The following is a 14,639-nucleotide window of genomic DNA, read 5'->3' on the forward strand; positions in this document are numbered from 1 at the left end:
TTGCAGCAGTTAAGTGGTAAGTAATCTTAAAAGATATCCATCTAAATCTGGCAGTTTTGTGTAAGAAATTGGTCAAATTTACACACAATATAATACAAAAATAACTGTTTTGAACTAGCAGGGACTATTTTCCTTGTTTAACATTGGAAGTGAATGTGGTGGGCAATGTGAGACAGCTAAAAATCACTGGGCATCAGATGAATGCATGGTTGCTCACCTGAAATAGTTCCAAAATTAAACTGGCTACATCAGTTGTAGTGAGGTAATAATAATCATTTATACATTTATGTATATATCGGCCCTATAATAAAAAAACGAGTTGCCTGCTATCACTCAACATAGTGTATGCTAAAGACTTAGCATGGAGAACTGGAGCTACTGGGGACACATGGATGATTTTGATGTGTATGTTCTCATCACTTAAAAGTAAGTTGACCAAGGGGCCAATCTTCCAAAAACTATTCTATTCTATTCTATTCTATTCTATTCTATTCTATTCTATTCTATTCTATTCTATTCTATTCTATTCAGGCAGATTCATACTAAAGAGTTGTTTTCTCACTTCAACTGTTCAAATGTTGTTTTTGTGATAAATTCACAGCTAATGTATGTGCGTGATGTGTGAATTGGGCGTTCACACATTCGTCTCATCAGTCGTGGGTGTGTTGGTCACAGTCATGGGTGTAGAATGACCCTTCATACACACCACTGGATGGCTCACACAAATGGGAATGGGAGGTGCGATATAGCCAAACACTGAAAACAGTCAGCTTTGTGTTGGCTAGGAGGAAGTTAGACAAATATCGGTACCATGAAGACACACACACACAGAGGCTCCTGTTGTTTCTCTGCGTATAAAGTGTGTATAACCCCTGTCCAACCTCTCAACTCTGATCCAGAATCAACCATCCTCTCCTTTGTTTTCCACTCCAACAGACCTCAGAGCTGTGTTTATTTCCTATTTGTGATCCTGTAACCTACAGCCGACTTTGTCTGACATTTGAAAGACTGGCTTATTGCTCCTATACAAGCAAAAACAAATGTGAAGGTTTTAAATAAATCCACAGACGTCAGTGAGGAAAGAAAGAAAGAAAGGTAGGGTTTTGCATTGGTTTGCGCAGGACATTGTCCAGACTCAGAGGCGGGCCGTCCCGTTCCCAGACATGTCACACTAGAGTGTGGACTAGACCGGCAGGCACTAGGGGCATCCAGCGTGGCTGTGTGTGTGTCTGTGTGTGTGTGTGTGTGTCTTGCTGCTGTGCTAGGTATTTACCATACAGCTACTTCTGTCAGCGGTATGACTGTCTACCTACTTCAAGTCTGTATGTGTGAAAAGAGAGAGCACAAAATCCATTAAAACATCTAGTATGATTTTGTGAGCATCACAAATTAATAGTTATCTCTCCACCAACCAAACAATGAATATGTATCAATTTATATATTGTACATATCTTCAAGCCAAACAATCTATTCATCATTCATCTCAATATGATTTGCTTCATCATGCATCATGCTTCTGCTTAACAGTCATGCCAATATAGAACCTGAATTGACCTGAATTGGGAGAGAGGGAGACCTTTCTACAATACAGTTTTCACACCATTTCTCTTCACTGTTGTACTTTTGAGTGATAGACATTGGGAGAAAAATGTTACGCCTCTACTAAGACTTCCCTGTTCTCGCTCTCTTTCGGACTCTCCTCTAGCTCTCTAGCAGTTAATGGGGTCCAATCCTAAGGTCGTATTTGGAAATGTGAAGAGAGAAATTGTTTTTTTCTGTTCTGTCTTTTTCTTCTCCCCCTTCTCTGATACAAAGGATGGAGAGAGAGAGAGACGGAGAGAGAGAAACACTGTTGATTCCCTCTGAAAGTGGCAGTGGGGAGATAGACCAAGCTGCCACCATTTGCCAGGGAGAAATGGTTTTCCATGCGTCTTAATATCTCAGACCTGGCTTGTCTCTCTAACTCTCTCTCCACTCCACTCTGTTTCTTTCTCACATTGGTAGCTCCTCCATTTTTCTTTGTCTGTATTGTTTTTACTGGCCTTTCTCTCACTTTCTGTCCCCCTCCCCTCTTTCCTGTCCCATCTTTCTATCTTGCGGTCTTTCTCTTTTTTTTTTTTTATTTTTTTTTTTCTAATTGAGAGTGTGTGCGTACCAGCCAAAAAAGTGTGATCAGACACTTGTCTTGGCCGCGATGCTATCGGTCCTAATGGAAGTCTAGCTGTCACTAGATAGCTCTGTCTTTCTCTCATCTCTCTCTCTGTTTTACTCTGCTGTCTTTTCCCGAAGGATGGAGTGATAGAGCGGACTGATAGGGTTAGAAAAGATGGCGAAATGGATAGAGAGGTTAATGGTTTCTCTCTCTCTCTCTCTCTATCCCTTTCCCCCTCCTCCTCCTTCTTCTCAATCACTATCAATCAGCCGTACAATCAGTCCTCCCGTTGCTTGACACTGATTGGGGAGGAAAGATGTGGCTGAGACTGATTGACATGGAATGAGGCCAATCAAAACCTGGCACGGCCTGCGGAGCCTGAGCGAGTGGCATGTCACCGTCGTCTGTGCCGTGCCTCAACCGCAAACCACAGTGGATAGTACAATGAAGTGTCGCTCACGCACAGCGGCACAGGGAATTGTTTTGAATTCGAATCAAATCTGTTTTAAATGCATACACAGCAGGCTTAGTCACTAGCTGGGTTTCCTTTCAAGCATTGTTGTGTGTATTATGAAGTATCAAATCAGCAAGGCTAAATGGAAATGGCAAATTTTGATAAAATGTGCTCAATATCAAGTTTTTACACACGTGTCAGTTTTTTGTCAGTAAAGGAATTACATGATAAATACCATTGGAAACACGTTTGTCACATGCATAATGATGCAGTGACATGTGCAGCCAAGGCTCTCTGTCAAATATCTGTCTGCCACAACCTGCTGTCATTCCCATGTATTAGGGACCCAATCATTCGAATATAACCAAGTGCGTTTCTTTATTTTATTCTGCAGAGGAAATCATGTAATATGGCCAAGATTAGCTCGCACCAAAGAACAACATACCCTTGACTTGAATTTCCACGTTCTTGTGGATTTGTTTTTTTACATGCAAGAAGCCCATTCAATCGTTTCAATCCAGGCAACAAATTCCCATTTTATTTTTTGTGATATTTCAAAACTTCTCTTGAAATTCTGTTCACTCAGTTCTTTGCCAGCACTCCAAAGTCATTGCGCCTTCCTTCCAGTTTCTATCCATCCACAAGCCTACCAGACACGACTTTCAAACAACAACTTTTCAGAGAGCAAATAAAGAAAAGCAGCATTTGTCCTCTTTTCCCCTTTTTCTTCTCTACTTTTCTCTGTCTGTGTGCTTGGTGGTGGGTTGCTTGGCAGTGCTAATGGAAATGCCAGCTGTGTGGCTCCTCACTCCTCACCAAGTCCATTTACTAAAGTGACAGAGTCATTTACCAGGCAGCCGGCCTCTCCCATCCACACTTAATTAGAAGACCCCAAGGCCTGTCTACCTTAGCTGGCCACATTTACCTCTTTCTCTCTCTCTTTTCTCTTTGTTCCAGCTCTTTGTTTTCTGTGGTTTTTCAATCTCTATCTCGTCCTTTGTCTGTCTCAGTTTTTCTCCTCTCCTTTTTTTTCACTCACTCTGGGTTTCTTTCATTCTTTACTTGATTTTTTTTTCATTTGTTTGTGTTGGCACTCTATCCACTGTTGATTTACTCTTAACTTACCTTTCTTCAGTGCTTTCAGTCTTGTCGCCTCACACCTTGACATTCTTTTCACATACTTTTCTTTTCAGCCAACAGTCAGTTACAAGAGGATTGGAATGGCTGGGAAGTCTGCACACACACACACACACACACTTGCATACACACGCCAACATACAGCACATACAACACACACTTGCATACACACAGATGTAATGCGATTACACATTGAAATGCACATATGTAGAGATGTGTTAACACAAGTGCAACACGTGGTACACACACAAATCATAACCCTTCACACACACACACACACACACACACACACACACACACACACACACACACACACACACAGTGTATTCATTAAACAGAGCATAGGTCAATGTGGAAGAATCCAAGCAGTACCTCACTGCCAAAGAAGTCCTTCTCTATCAAAGGGTCTATTGTGGCTTTACTGTACCCACACACACACACACACACACACACACACACACACACAGAGGAATCACTCCTACTGCTACGGTGCAATCTGATTATGGGGCCCTGTCTCTGTGTGTGTGCTTGTGTGTGTGTGTGTGTGTGTGTGTTGTGTCATGGTGGTCTCCTGGCAGAAGGGAATTTGAGTTGCCATTAGTATTGCCCTTGTTGACCTTAAGATGGGCACACACACAAACTACAAATGAATAAATCTTTGCATCTGCCTCTTGTTTTCATCAGGATTGAGAAAAAAAGTAATCATAAACAAAGTTTTACAGAAGAGGGAAAGCGATAGAGCGGATGAACGAGTGAGCCTTGTGTACGGGACAGAGAAAAAAAACGACAAATGAAAGAGAAGCAGAGGCGGAAGAGAAGGAAAGGTGATCAGGAGGGAGAAACAGTAGAAACAGATGGAGAGACAAAATACAGTATGAGAGAGGTAAAGATGGCGAGGAGGGGCAGCAAGCGCAAGAAAAGTGGAGGGAGTGTTCAGAGAGAGAAAAAGGAGATGATAGCAATCACAGTAGGTGCCATTTTCTTCCCCTGTGACACATAAAGACCTAATTCACTAAAACACATCGGCGCCAAACAATTTCAGTTGACCACAATGGCCAGATCTGTCAATAGCATCTCTACAGTGTGACAACGATTTAGTCTTTGGACATCATTCAGCAAATTGATGGTGACAGCGGACGACTTTTGATGGAACACAATGATGAGACTGATACCTCTGATTGCTGCTCCTCACTTTCATTTCTGGTGATACATCTCTTCCTCTGTGCGCCCTTTTTCCTTCCTCCCTCTCTCCACCCATCCTTCAATATCTCTCTCCCTCCTTGTTTGTCAGTCAACACATTGAGCTGCTAGCTGGCCATTGATCTGCTAAGCCCCTTACAATCCAGTCAATGCACACATGCTAGCATAGCCTTTGATATAACCCCCCCCTCCCATCCCAAGCAGGCTAGCCCACTGGCTCACTTACATTCCATGGAGAGCCCTGTGTCAGCGCTAAGCTAAAGTGGACTAGCTGGAAGCACTAGTTGGGCTGGGTCACACTCCCCTCTCTAATGATAGTCTTAATTTATCTTAAATTCAAATATGTAAATATGTATCTCTAATATATTCAAATACGCTTTAGGAAAAAAAAAAAACATATGTTGCCAAAGCAGTACAGCATTTCAAATTCTCTCTCTCTTCATTTCAATGGGTGTTTTATTGGCATGACAAAGGGATTCCATACCATTGCCAAAGCAGAATATGACAAAATAAATTATAATCACTATATAGCACAGTAGAATAGTCTACACACTTTGCAGCTACAACTGCACCCTGACATAAATAGAGATCTCTCTCTCTCTCTCTCTCTCTCTCTCTCTCACTCTCACTCTCACTCTCACTCTCACTCTCACTCTCTCTCTTAACTGGTAACTATGTAGGTAGGTATTGATTCTTTAGCGTGCTGGCGGTTTGATGCCGGCGCAGATTAAACCACCACTGATGGAAGATGATGGATGTTTATTGAAACAATGCTGGTGTGGTTAACGTCCGCTTACTGAGGGGAGATGATGGACGGGTGATGGAGGGATGATGGAAGATAATAAGTCAAGTCAAGTTTATTTCTATAGCGCTTCATCACAAAGCATGTCTCAAATGACTAAGAATTAACCCACCAAGATGTAACTAATCAACAATCAATCACAAAACAAAATGATGCAGTACGGTATGCAGCAAAATAAAACACAAGGGAACGAAACAAAGCACAACACAAAATAGCATGTTGGAAAGACATAACAGGCTTACCTAACCTACCCAGCTGAGCCTGACCTACCTGGCACCACCAACCATAGACCCTCACTTATAAAGTAAGGTGGGGAGGAAAGGAAAGGAGCAATACTTTGAGCCGCACATTTATGGGATGAAGATTTTTTTCTGAGGTACAGTAACACAAAACACTCATATTTTTCTGAATTAATTCTTTGTTTTTTCTAAATGTGTCCAGGGAAAGCCGACTGACACGCACACACTTTTCTAACAATGACCTGCTACCCAGTACAACCACAGTCTTCTACTGTTGCCCACTGAGCAGCTGAACTGGAGCCACTGGGGGTTAAGTGCCCTGCTCAAGGGCTTTGATAGTAGTTGTTGAGGGAAGCAAGCACATTATTCATTCATGTTGCACACTCTCAAGTAGATATCTAAAAATAGCTGAAGAATTTAAAATAAACTGTAATTTCTTCCCCCTCGGCTCCCAGAGAATGTAACCCAGACAAGGGGCTCTCTCTTGGGTAGACATCTCCGCTAAGCCCCCCTCCTCTTCTCCTCCGCTCTGCACCCTCCCTCCATTTAAAGAAAAAAAAAGCCGCTACAAGGCCGATCCTTTTATGTCTTTAGATTTAACAACCAATGAAAAGCTGTGCTGAAAGCTTTACAGGTCCTCTGGGTTTTGGGGGTGACCGTCGCAAAGCCTGTTAGCTGGACGTTTAGAGGCAGGTGATAGCGCTCTGTAAAAACAGATTGGAGAGGAAAGGTGGAAAGTTTATAGCAGAAAGGAGATGTCGTGGCATTGCGATATGGTCGGGGTAGAGGTTGACAACGGAGGAAGAGAGAGCGAGAAAGCAGAATTGAGTTACAGCAGTGGATGCTATTGTAAATAAGGAGACGGCGAGAGAGAGGAGATGGCGGGGCTTGGTTTATAAGGTCATTTAAAGGAGTAATGTGGCGCGCTGTCGGGAATGGGCTTTCATTAAAAGAGCCATCGAGAGAGAGAGGGAGACAGTGAGTGTGTGTGTGTGTGGGGCGGGGGGGTAGGCAGTGGCTTTATTCCCAACACACACACAGACACACGTGTTTTGGATCTACGCACACATGCACATACACAAGTACATTCCCGGCTCCAGTAAAGCAGTTTATATCCCCACTGGGGAAAACAACTATCATAGCCCACTACCCCATAAACGGCTCTCTATGCCACTCCCACCATTCCCACCATATACCATTCTCACTGCTCTCCTCCCAGTATGGGGACACTAGTGAAGAATAGGCCATATCTATCATAACACGGGGCAGTGATAAGGTTATGCTAGCTCACCAAGGAACCATAGTGTTAGTATGATATACTGTATGCAGACCGTAGTCGTTAATCACAGTTATAATGATTTATGGTGAAGAGAATGGGATTTGGTTGTCGTCCATGATGATATGGGGAAAGGGCCATTTGCTCCCATCTCTTCATTCTCTCACTTTTTTCTCATTTTTCTTTAAATCCGAAACTGTTTGAAAGACATCCCTCATGTTTTATTTTTTTCTCCCAAGGTGCCTCATCCCATATCCTCCACTATGACTGCCTTTTCCCCACCCATCCATCTGTCCATCCATCCCCACCCATCTCCTCCACCCTCCCTTTTTCCCCGTCATCATTTTCTCTAAGAGATACAATAATCCCTTGTTCCTCCCTTCAACTCTCCTTTCAGATGAAAACTAGACTCACAGTCGTTCCGACATTGACACATAGCAGCAGTCTGCCACCATATCCCATCTACTCGGGACAATGTCCTTGCCAATCTGCCCTCTCTCTCTCTCTCTCTCTCTCTCTCTCTCTCTCTCTCTCTCTCTCTCTCTCTCTCTCTCTCTCTCTCTCTCTCTCTCTCTCTCTCTCTCTCTGTGTCCCCCATTACTCCTCTCTTCACTCTTCATCCATCCACCCAGCACTTCCAGTAGATGACTGCCTCCCATTTCAGTGTCCCCTCCCCCTGGTTCCTGCCATCGTTCATTTGCATCATTTCATCCATCTCTCTCTCTCTCTCTCTCTCTCTCTCTCTCTGTTTCTGGGCAGCTAGCCAAATGGTAGGTACTGTACTGAAGTCTGTATTAACTGGAGATCAGAGGGGTAGCAGCACGCTTTAGTCTGTAGGATGGACAATGCCGGGGCTAAACGACTGAGAGCCGGCACAAAACTCCCTGATGATCTCAGACATGCATGTGTGTGTAACTCTACACAGCTTGGACTATTATGGTGAAATCCCTAGTTTGACAAATCCAACAAATACAGACGCAGAGAAACGTGCACAAGAAGCAGAGAGAATAATGGAAATATAAAATGGGGGGGAGAGAGGACAAAAGAAGAGAAAAGAAAGAAAAGCGAGATTAATAGCGTACAGTGTTGAGTGTTTTTGTGTGTCTGCCCTCTGCTTGTGCAATATTGCTCTGTCAAACCCTTGAAGCTAGACTGATACATGACATTAGAGTAGAAATTAGTTGTCATCATGTCATATCCGCCTCATATCTGTGTCGTACTTAAAGCACATGCTGAAATCCTTGCTGCAGTTTAATATTTCACCAAGGCATTCATTGTCCACCCAGTTCCCATCCTGTAGCTAACCAGCTTTATCTCCTACCTCAGGTCTCTCCTCTGTTTCTACCATATGCTCTCCCTCCCATCCCTACCTCATAAAAAAGTCAGCCCCCACTTGGCCCAATGCCAGCTGAGTCCCCACATACCACTTGTATGGGGTCCTCATGGTTATGTCTCTGTATATGTGTGTGTGTGTGTGTGTCTGTGTGTCCACGCTATAATAGTGTTACCCAAGGGTAGGGTTGTTAAATGCTGTTACTTACTGATCAGCCGGCTCACTCTGTACTGCATGATTTAATGCTAGCCTGCAGTGGCAACTTGATACACACACACACACACACACACACACACACACACACACACACACACACACACTCTCAAGATGGGGATCAAGCGACTCAACAACTCGAGGCCTGTTGGTGAAGAGAATTTAATGTGGTGCTGACGCTTTCAGCACTTGTGCACACAGACACACAAACACACGTGCATACTTTGTTGCACACTAGCGATCTGCACACATGCTAGCAATCTGTCTGTCACACTCTTACACACGCTCAATCTCTCATGAATATCTTGAAATGCACACACAGACACACACACACACACACTGTCTCTCTCTCAGACCCATTGGGGCCATGTTGCTAACCATCTGTCATCACCTTTAGTCGGAGTGGAGGGTTAACTTGAACACTTGATCTTGTTTCTTAGGCAACATCTGTAGTCTATCACCAAGCTTGTACCTCCAGAATGGCTGTGAATGTGACACACACACACACACACACACATATCATGGGCACATGGTCTTAACACACCTTGTTGCTGAAGTTCTGCTCAGACAGTTGAATTCACACTCTCTCTGTCACTCTCTCACACACACACACACACACACACACACACACACACACACACACACACTGGGGGTCTGTCCTTCTGCTCCTCTGCCTCCCATTGGTTTTGGAGGTCACCTGTCAATCAAAGTGCTGTTGCCACAGACACCTGTGAGGCGCCCCAGCATGCATTGCGAGGCCTCTCCTGTACACGCTTCGCTGGAGGCTGTCACACACTGCTGGACTGGAATAACTCACCGGAACACACACAAGCACAAAGACACACATATACACACACACACACACGTGCACAAAGAGACACACACATACACACACACACACAGGCTATTTGCTGAGCACAACTTTGAAATTGAATTGGCCTGATAAGCTGCCAAATGCTCAACTCTATCCAGTTGAATATAGCACTTGTTTTACAATATTGATTAAAAGCAGGATACTAATTATTTCTTCATCACTTTCCTATCTCCCTCTCCTACCCCCGCCCCTCCTCTCTCTCTCTCTCTCTCTCTCTCTCTCTCTCTCTCTCTCTCTCTCTCCCTCCCCCTCCCTAGGTGGTGAGAGTTCCAGTAGAGAGCTGTGAGCAGTACACCAGTTGTGGGGAGTGTTTGGGCTCCAGAGACCCTCACTGTGGCTGGTGTGTTCTCCACAATGTGTAAGTACACACACACACACACACACACACACACACACTGTCTACCTTACTGGCCTACAGATGCAGCCCATTGCAGTGCAGAGCAGAGAATTGTGGAGATCAGGTATAGTGTGACCTGGTTCAGTCATGCATCAGAACTGTTTAGAGAGGGTTTCTTAAAGCTCTGCAGGTCTCTCTGTCTGCAGGTACGGAAAGTCTTAAAATGTCCTCAGTTATCTTGTGTTACATAAACCAACTGGATTGTGCAAAAGGGGCTGCAACTCAAAATCAGGAATCAGGAACACTTTTTCAGTTGTGGAATTGGTCATAAATTTCATTCTAACTGGCATTAAAAAATCTTTGTAAAAAAAGTATTAAATTTAACTTGATTAAGCTTGCAGAGACCCTGATTTTCAATATTGCAATTTATTGAAATTCTGGTTTGGGGTGTCCCTGGGCCCACTCTTGGGCCCAGGGATCACTGTATAACTTATTGATCATAGACAGGATGAAAGTAGTTTGCATTACACACTAGATACAGCCTATTTTTTCAGCACAGTTGAAGAGTGGGACAGTAATTCAACAGGCAATTGTCTCTGTAGTCAAAGACCTGGACAGGCTGACACATGCAGGGTCCAATTTGTAGCTCTTAAAATCCTGCACACAGGAGAGGAGTAGGGTTAAAAGATACAGTCAGTCAATATTGGAACGTGGCCTGTGTTGACTTTAACACCTGGTAATAACTTAGTAAAATGCCGCTAACACCTACCAATTACTCTCATCGTTATGATTCATAGAGGAAATCTAGCTTTGTGTGTGTACAGTGAAATGTTGATCCTCTGTGCAAGTCTGTCAACTGGCTAAACCTGTTGATTACACCTACAGAACACAGCTTGCACTGCTAACACTCCCATATACCTTAGAGGTATTCAGCCTCTGTGTATGTATGTTTGTTATATTGTGAAGAGGTGTGCATTTATTGATTTTGAAGTGAGGATTTTCGTTCCCCACTTTGAAATGAGTCAATTTTAGTGTTAGGTTTAGTCTTAGGTTAAGGTTCGGGTAATGTTTAAGGTTAATTATGTAATGTTGACAGTTAAGATCTGTAGCAGGGTTTAAAGAATGAACCTAGTCTATGGAAGGTCCTCACAAGTATAACAAGATAACTCTGTGTGTGTGTGTGCGTGCGTGCAGTCTTTCCATTTTCTCCTGTTGCCTTGCATGACTTGAGGGTATATGCGTGCACGTGCACGGGAGAACAGCGCACGAACAGTTAGATGTTACTGAAAGGTGACGGGATGTTAAACCACACTCGGAACACCTCGAGCATTTGGCATAATGCCATCTCTCGGCGCATTAATTAAACGTACAAAACATATCACCATCCTCGCTATCCTCCAGGCACACACACACACACACACACACACACCAGCGCTGGGGTTTCTCCTTTTAATCAGGCGCACACACACACACGCAGGTGCAATTACACACAATCATGATGGACTTGAACCATTGATAACCCTCCGTTTCGGCAGCTTTTGACCTTGTGTCTTGAACGCGGCTCGCTCATTTCCTATTTGATAGTGTTGCCAAATCTAGCAGAGGCCCTTGCAGTTAAAATGGGCAGATATTAATAGGCAGTTATTTATAAGCCCGTTTCAGCCCTCTGGTGATTTTAGTCACAGCTTATTAGGAGGCATAGTAGTTTCAATCAACAGTGGAATTGAAGGGGGGGATACACACATATACGCAGGTGTTTCTAGAAGAATGAGCACACCTCATTGACATGCATGCACACATACACACACACATACACAGTCACCCACCGGAGGACCAGTGGAAGAAGAAAAGGAGGGCCATAATGAGAAAGTGTGTGTGCGTACCTTCCTGCACCTCTACTCATTCCTATACGGTGTGTGTGTGTGTGTGTGTGTGTGTGTGCTAGTGACTCACCGGGGAGCGGTTGGCGACAGCTTTTTCTTGCTGAGCGCGAGTGAAGGCTAACTAAACGAGGGGACGGGGCTGCGCGCAGAAGAGGCAGTTAGCATTTTATTCTGCCTCCCTCTTATTGTTAAGGCCTCGCAGAGCACCGCGTCAGCACTTTCCCCTCACCGCCGGGACCAGTTGTTGTTAGTGCGAAGGTGAAGTGATAGCTGATGCATTATGAATGGCTAATAGTAAAACCGCTAGGATACGGGGGCTGTATGCTGATTTTTTTTTATTTTTTTTAGCACGATCAGTTGGCTCGTAATAAGCGGGGAAAATTGCTGACCCCGTTGATACGCCGTTGATAGGAATTGTATCATTTTTACGGTTCAGGGGAACTTTAATGATTGCCTGTATATCTCCCGAGAAGTTTGAATTGGGTGGGGTTGTAAACTGAAAAGATGAGGGAGACTCGATGTTCATATAGCTCAACGGTACTTGCACAAATGTCAGGGCCAATAAGGTAATGATGTAAAGGCCCATAGTAATGGCTGGGGAAAGCTATTAGCCTATTTATCTTCTATTATTGCTCCCATTTCTGTGTGACGGTGATGGCTGTGCATGTTTGTCATCTTTATATGATTGTCATATTAGCTTAACAGTTGCCCATTTCCCCTCTCTCCTCCTCTCCCCTCCTGTCTCACTCTGCTGTTTCCTCCTTTTCCATCACCTCTCTTTCTGTCTGTCATCCCTCTACCCCCCCCTTTCTCTCTCTGTCTCTTTCTTTCTTTCTCCTTCTCTCTCTCTCTCTCTCTCTCTCTCTCTCTCTCTCTATTTCTCTCTCTCTCTCTCTCTCATTTCCTCTCCCTAGTTGTTCCCGTAAGGACCGTTGTGAACGGGCAGGAGAGCTCCAGCGGTTTGCCTCCGACCAGAGACAGTGTGTGGAGCTCAGCGTTCAGCCAAGAAACATCTCTGTCACCATGTCTGAAGTCCAGGTATGTCTTGGTTGTGTGTGTGTGTGTGTTTTTCATTTCCATTGTAGGTCAAAAAGTCATGGAAAAATCATGGAATTTTACATCAGGGCTACCACAGTCCGAACCCTGGTGTAGATATCACAAGAAATTTGCTTGTGTATAACATGCAAATCTGTATGAACGTGTGTGTGTGTGTGTGTGCCTGTAAGTGTGTGTGAGCAAGTGCCCTCAAACTGCCAGCAGTACCTCAGTTTAACTACATAGGAGTGACTGATTATAGTTTGCCTCACTTTCTGTCTGCACATTAACACGTACACATTAACCTTGCTATAATGGCGGCCGTTGATGACTGACGCACACACACACACACACACACACACACACACGTAAAACCACACACTCTTTTTTTTCTCACACTATCACACATACGCACACTGCACTCACACCCACCACCACCCCACCCCACACTACCCCCCTCCCTTCCCCCCCAACACCCATTAACCCTCATGTCATATCTTATAACAATCCATGTACACCATGTCCTTCCATTGATCTTACCCTCTCCCTCTCTCTCTCTCTCTCTCCCTCTCTCTCTCTCCTAGCTGGTGCTCCAGGCTCGTAACGTGCCCGATCTATCCGCGGGGGTCAACTGCTCCTTCGAGGACTACGTGGAGACGGAGGGGCGAATCCAGGGCGGACACATCTACTGCCTGTCCCCCTCCGTGCGGGACATCATCCCCATCACCAGGAACAAAGGTCAGGCGAGGGAGGGCGCGGGATGATGAGGTCATTGGGTGGCGGCGTTGGGCGGGCAGGGTGCGGATAAGTGAGGAGTTGGGTTTTGTTGGCCCGAGGTGAAGGAAAATGTAATGGAGTATGCATGGAATTTGGTTATGAGCTGCTTTTTTTCCTTAAACTCATCATCCCGTCAATTTCTTTTTTGTTTTCATTTTCCCGTCTGTCTCAGTTTCTCTCATCATTACTCTTCCTCTTTCTCTGTCACCAGTTCTCTCTCTCCCCGTGCCCCACCCACTGCCTATCTATAGTGTATATCCGTCACCATGGGCTGAAGTTTCTCCTCCTAAGGGGCTTACTGTATGTTGGAATTGGAGCAGGCGAGAGCTGTTCATTGACCAGAACTGCATATTAATGTTACCAGATGACTTGCTTGGTGTATCTATATTCAGAAAACCTTGTCACCACCAATAACACTACTCCACTCCCTTTCAAAGCCCCAAACACAAGTCTGCATTTATCTTCTGAAAATAGCAGTGTTTTTGAATTCCCATTATCATGCATTATGCACTGTTGTCAGTTTGATTTTTTTGTTTTTTTGGGTAATAAAACGATGCTGGTTATGCTTGTAACTTCTTTTCAAAGCGATAACTTCAGCGTGGCATATTGTTATATTTAAAAATACCTGCATCTTTTTTCCCCAACATTATGCACCTGTTTCATGTCCAATTCTGTCACGCCACGAAGATGAAAAAACTTGTTCGGTATCTGTCTTCAAAGCACCAAAGACATGTCAGGGAGTGCACTCTAAGTTTCTACAAAGTGACATCTCAGTAGTTTTTCAACAGCACCTATTATGCCCCATTATGAGTTCTCATCAGCTCTAGCATCCAAACACTGATTGGTGCTGCTATTTTTAACGCCGCCCCACTGTGGGTGTGACATGAGTGGTGTGTTGCTAAGATACAGTGTTTTTGTGTGTGTGTG

At 44.2% G+C, this 14,639-nt stretch overlaps 1 protein-coding gene across 1 annotated transcript in view; it reads left to right on the plus strand.

Moving 5' to 3' along the window:
• LOC139666136 (plexin-A1-like) overlaps positions 1 to 14,639 on the plus strand; it is a gene marked incomplete at both ends in the record, with an annotated part of 83,358 nt that overhangs the window by 6,311 nt on the left and 62,408 nt on the right. The window contains 3 exons of the mRNA XM_071545254.1: positions 9,938 to 10,038; positions 12,815 to 12,938; positions 13,520 to 13,673. Coding sequence (XP_071401355.1) covers positions 9,938 to 10,038; positions 12,815 to 12,938; positions 13,520 to 13,673 — 379 coding nt within the window. The remainder of the gene's footprint in view (positions 1 to 9,937; positions 10,039 to 12,814; positions 12,939 to 13,519; positions 13,674 to 14,639) is intronic.

Source organism: Centroberyx affinis, unplaced genomic scaffold, assembly GCF_046629955.1.
Source record: "Centroberyx affinis isolate AG114_WGS23_722 - 3 ecotype Tasmania unplaced genomic scaffold, CSIRO-AGI_Caff_v1 ptg004822l_1, whole genome shotgun sequence".
In the NCBI taxonomy this organism is placed as follows: domain Eukaryota; kingdom Metazoa; phylum Chordata; class Actinopteri; order Beryciformes; family Berycidae; genus Centroberyx; species Centroberyx affinis.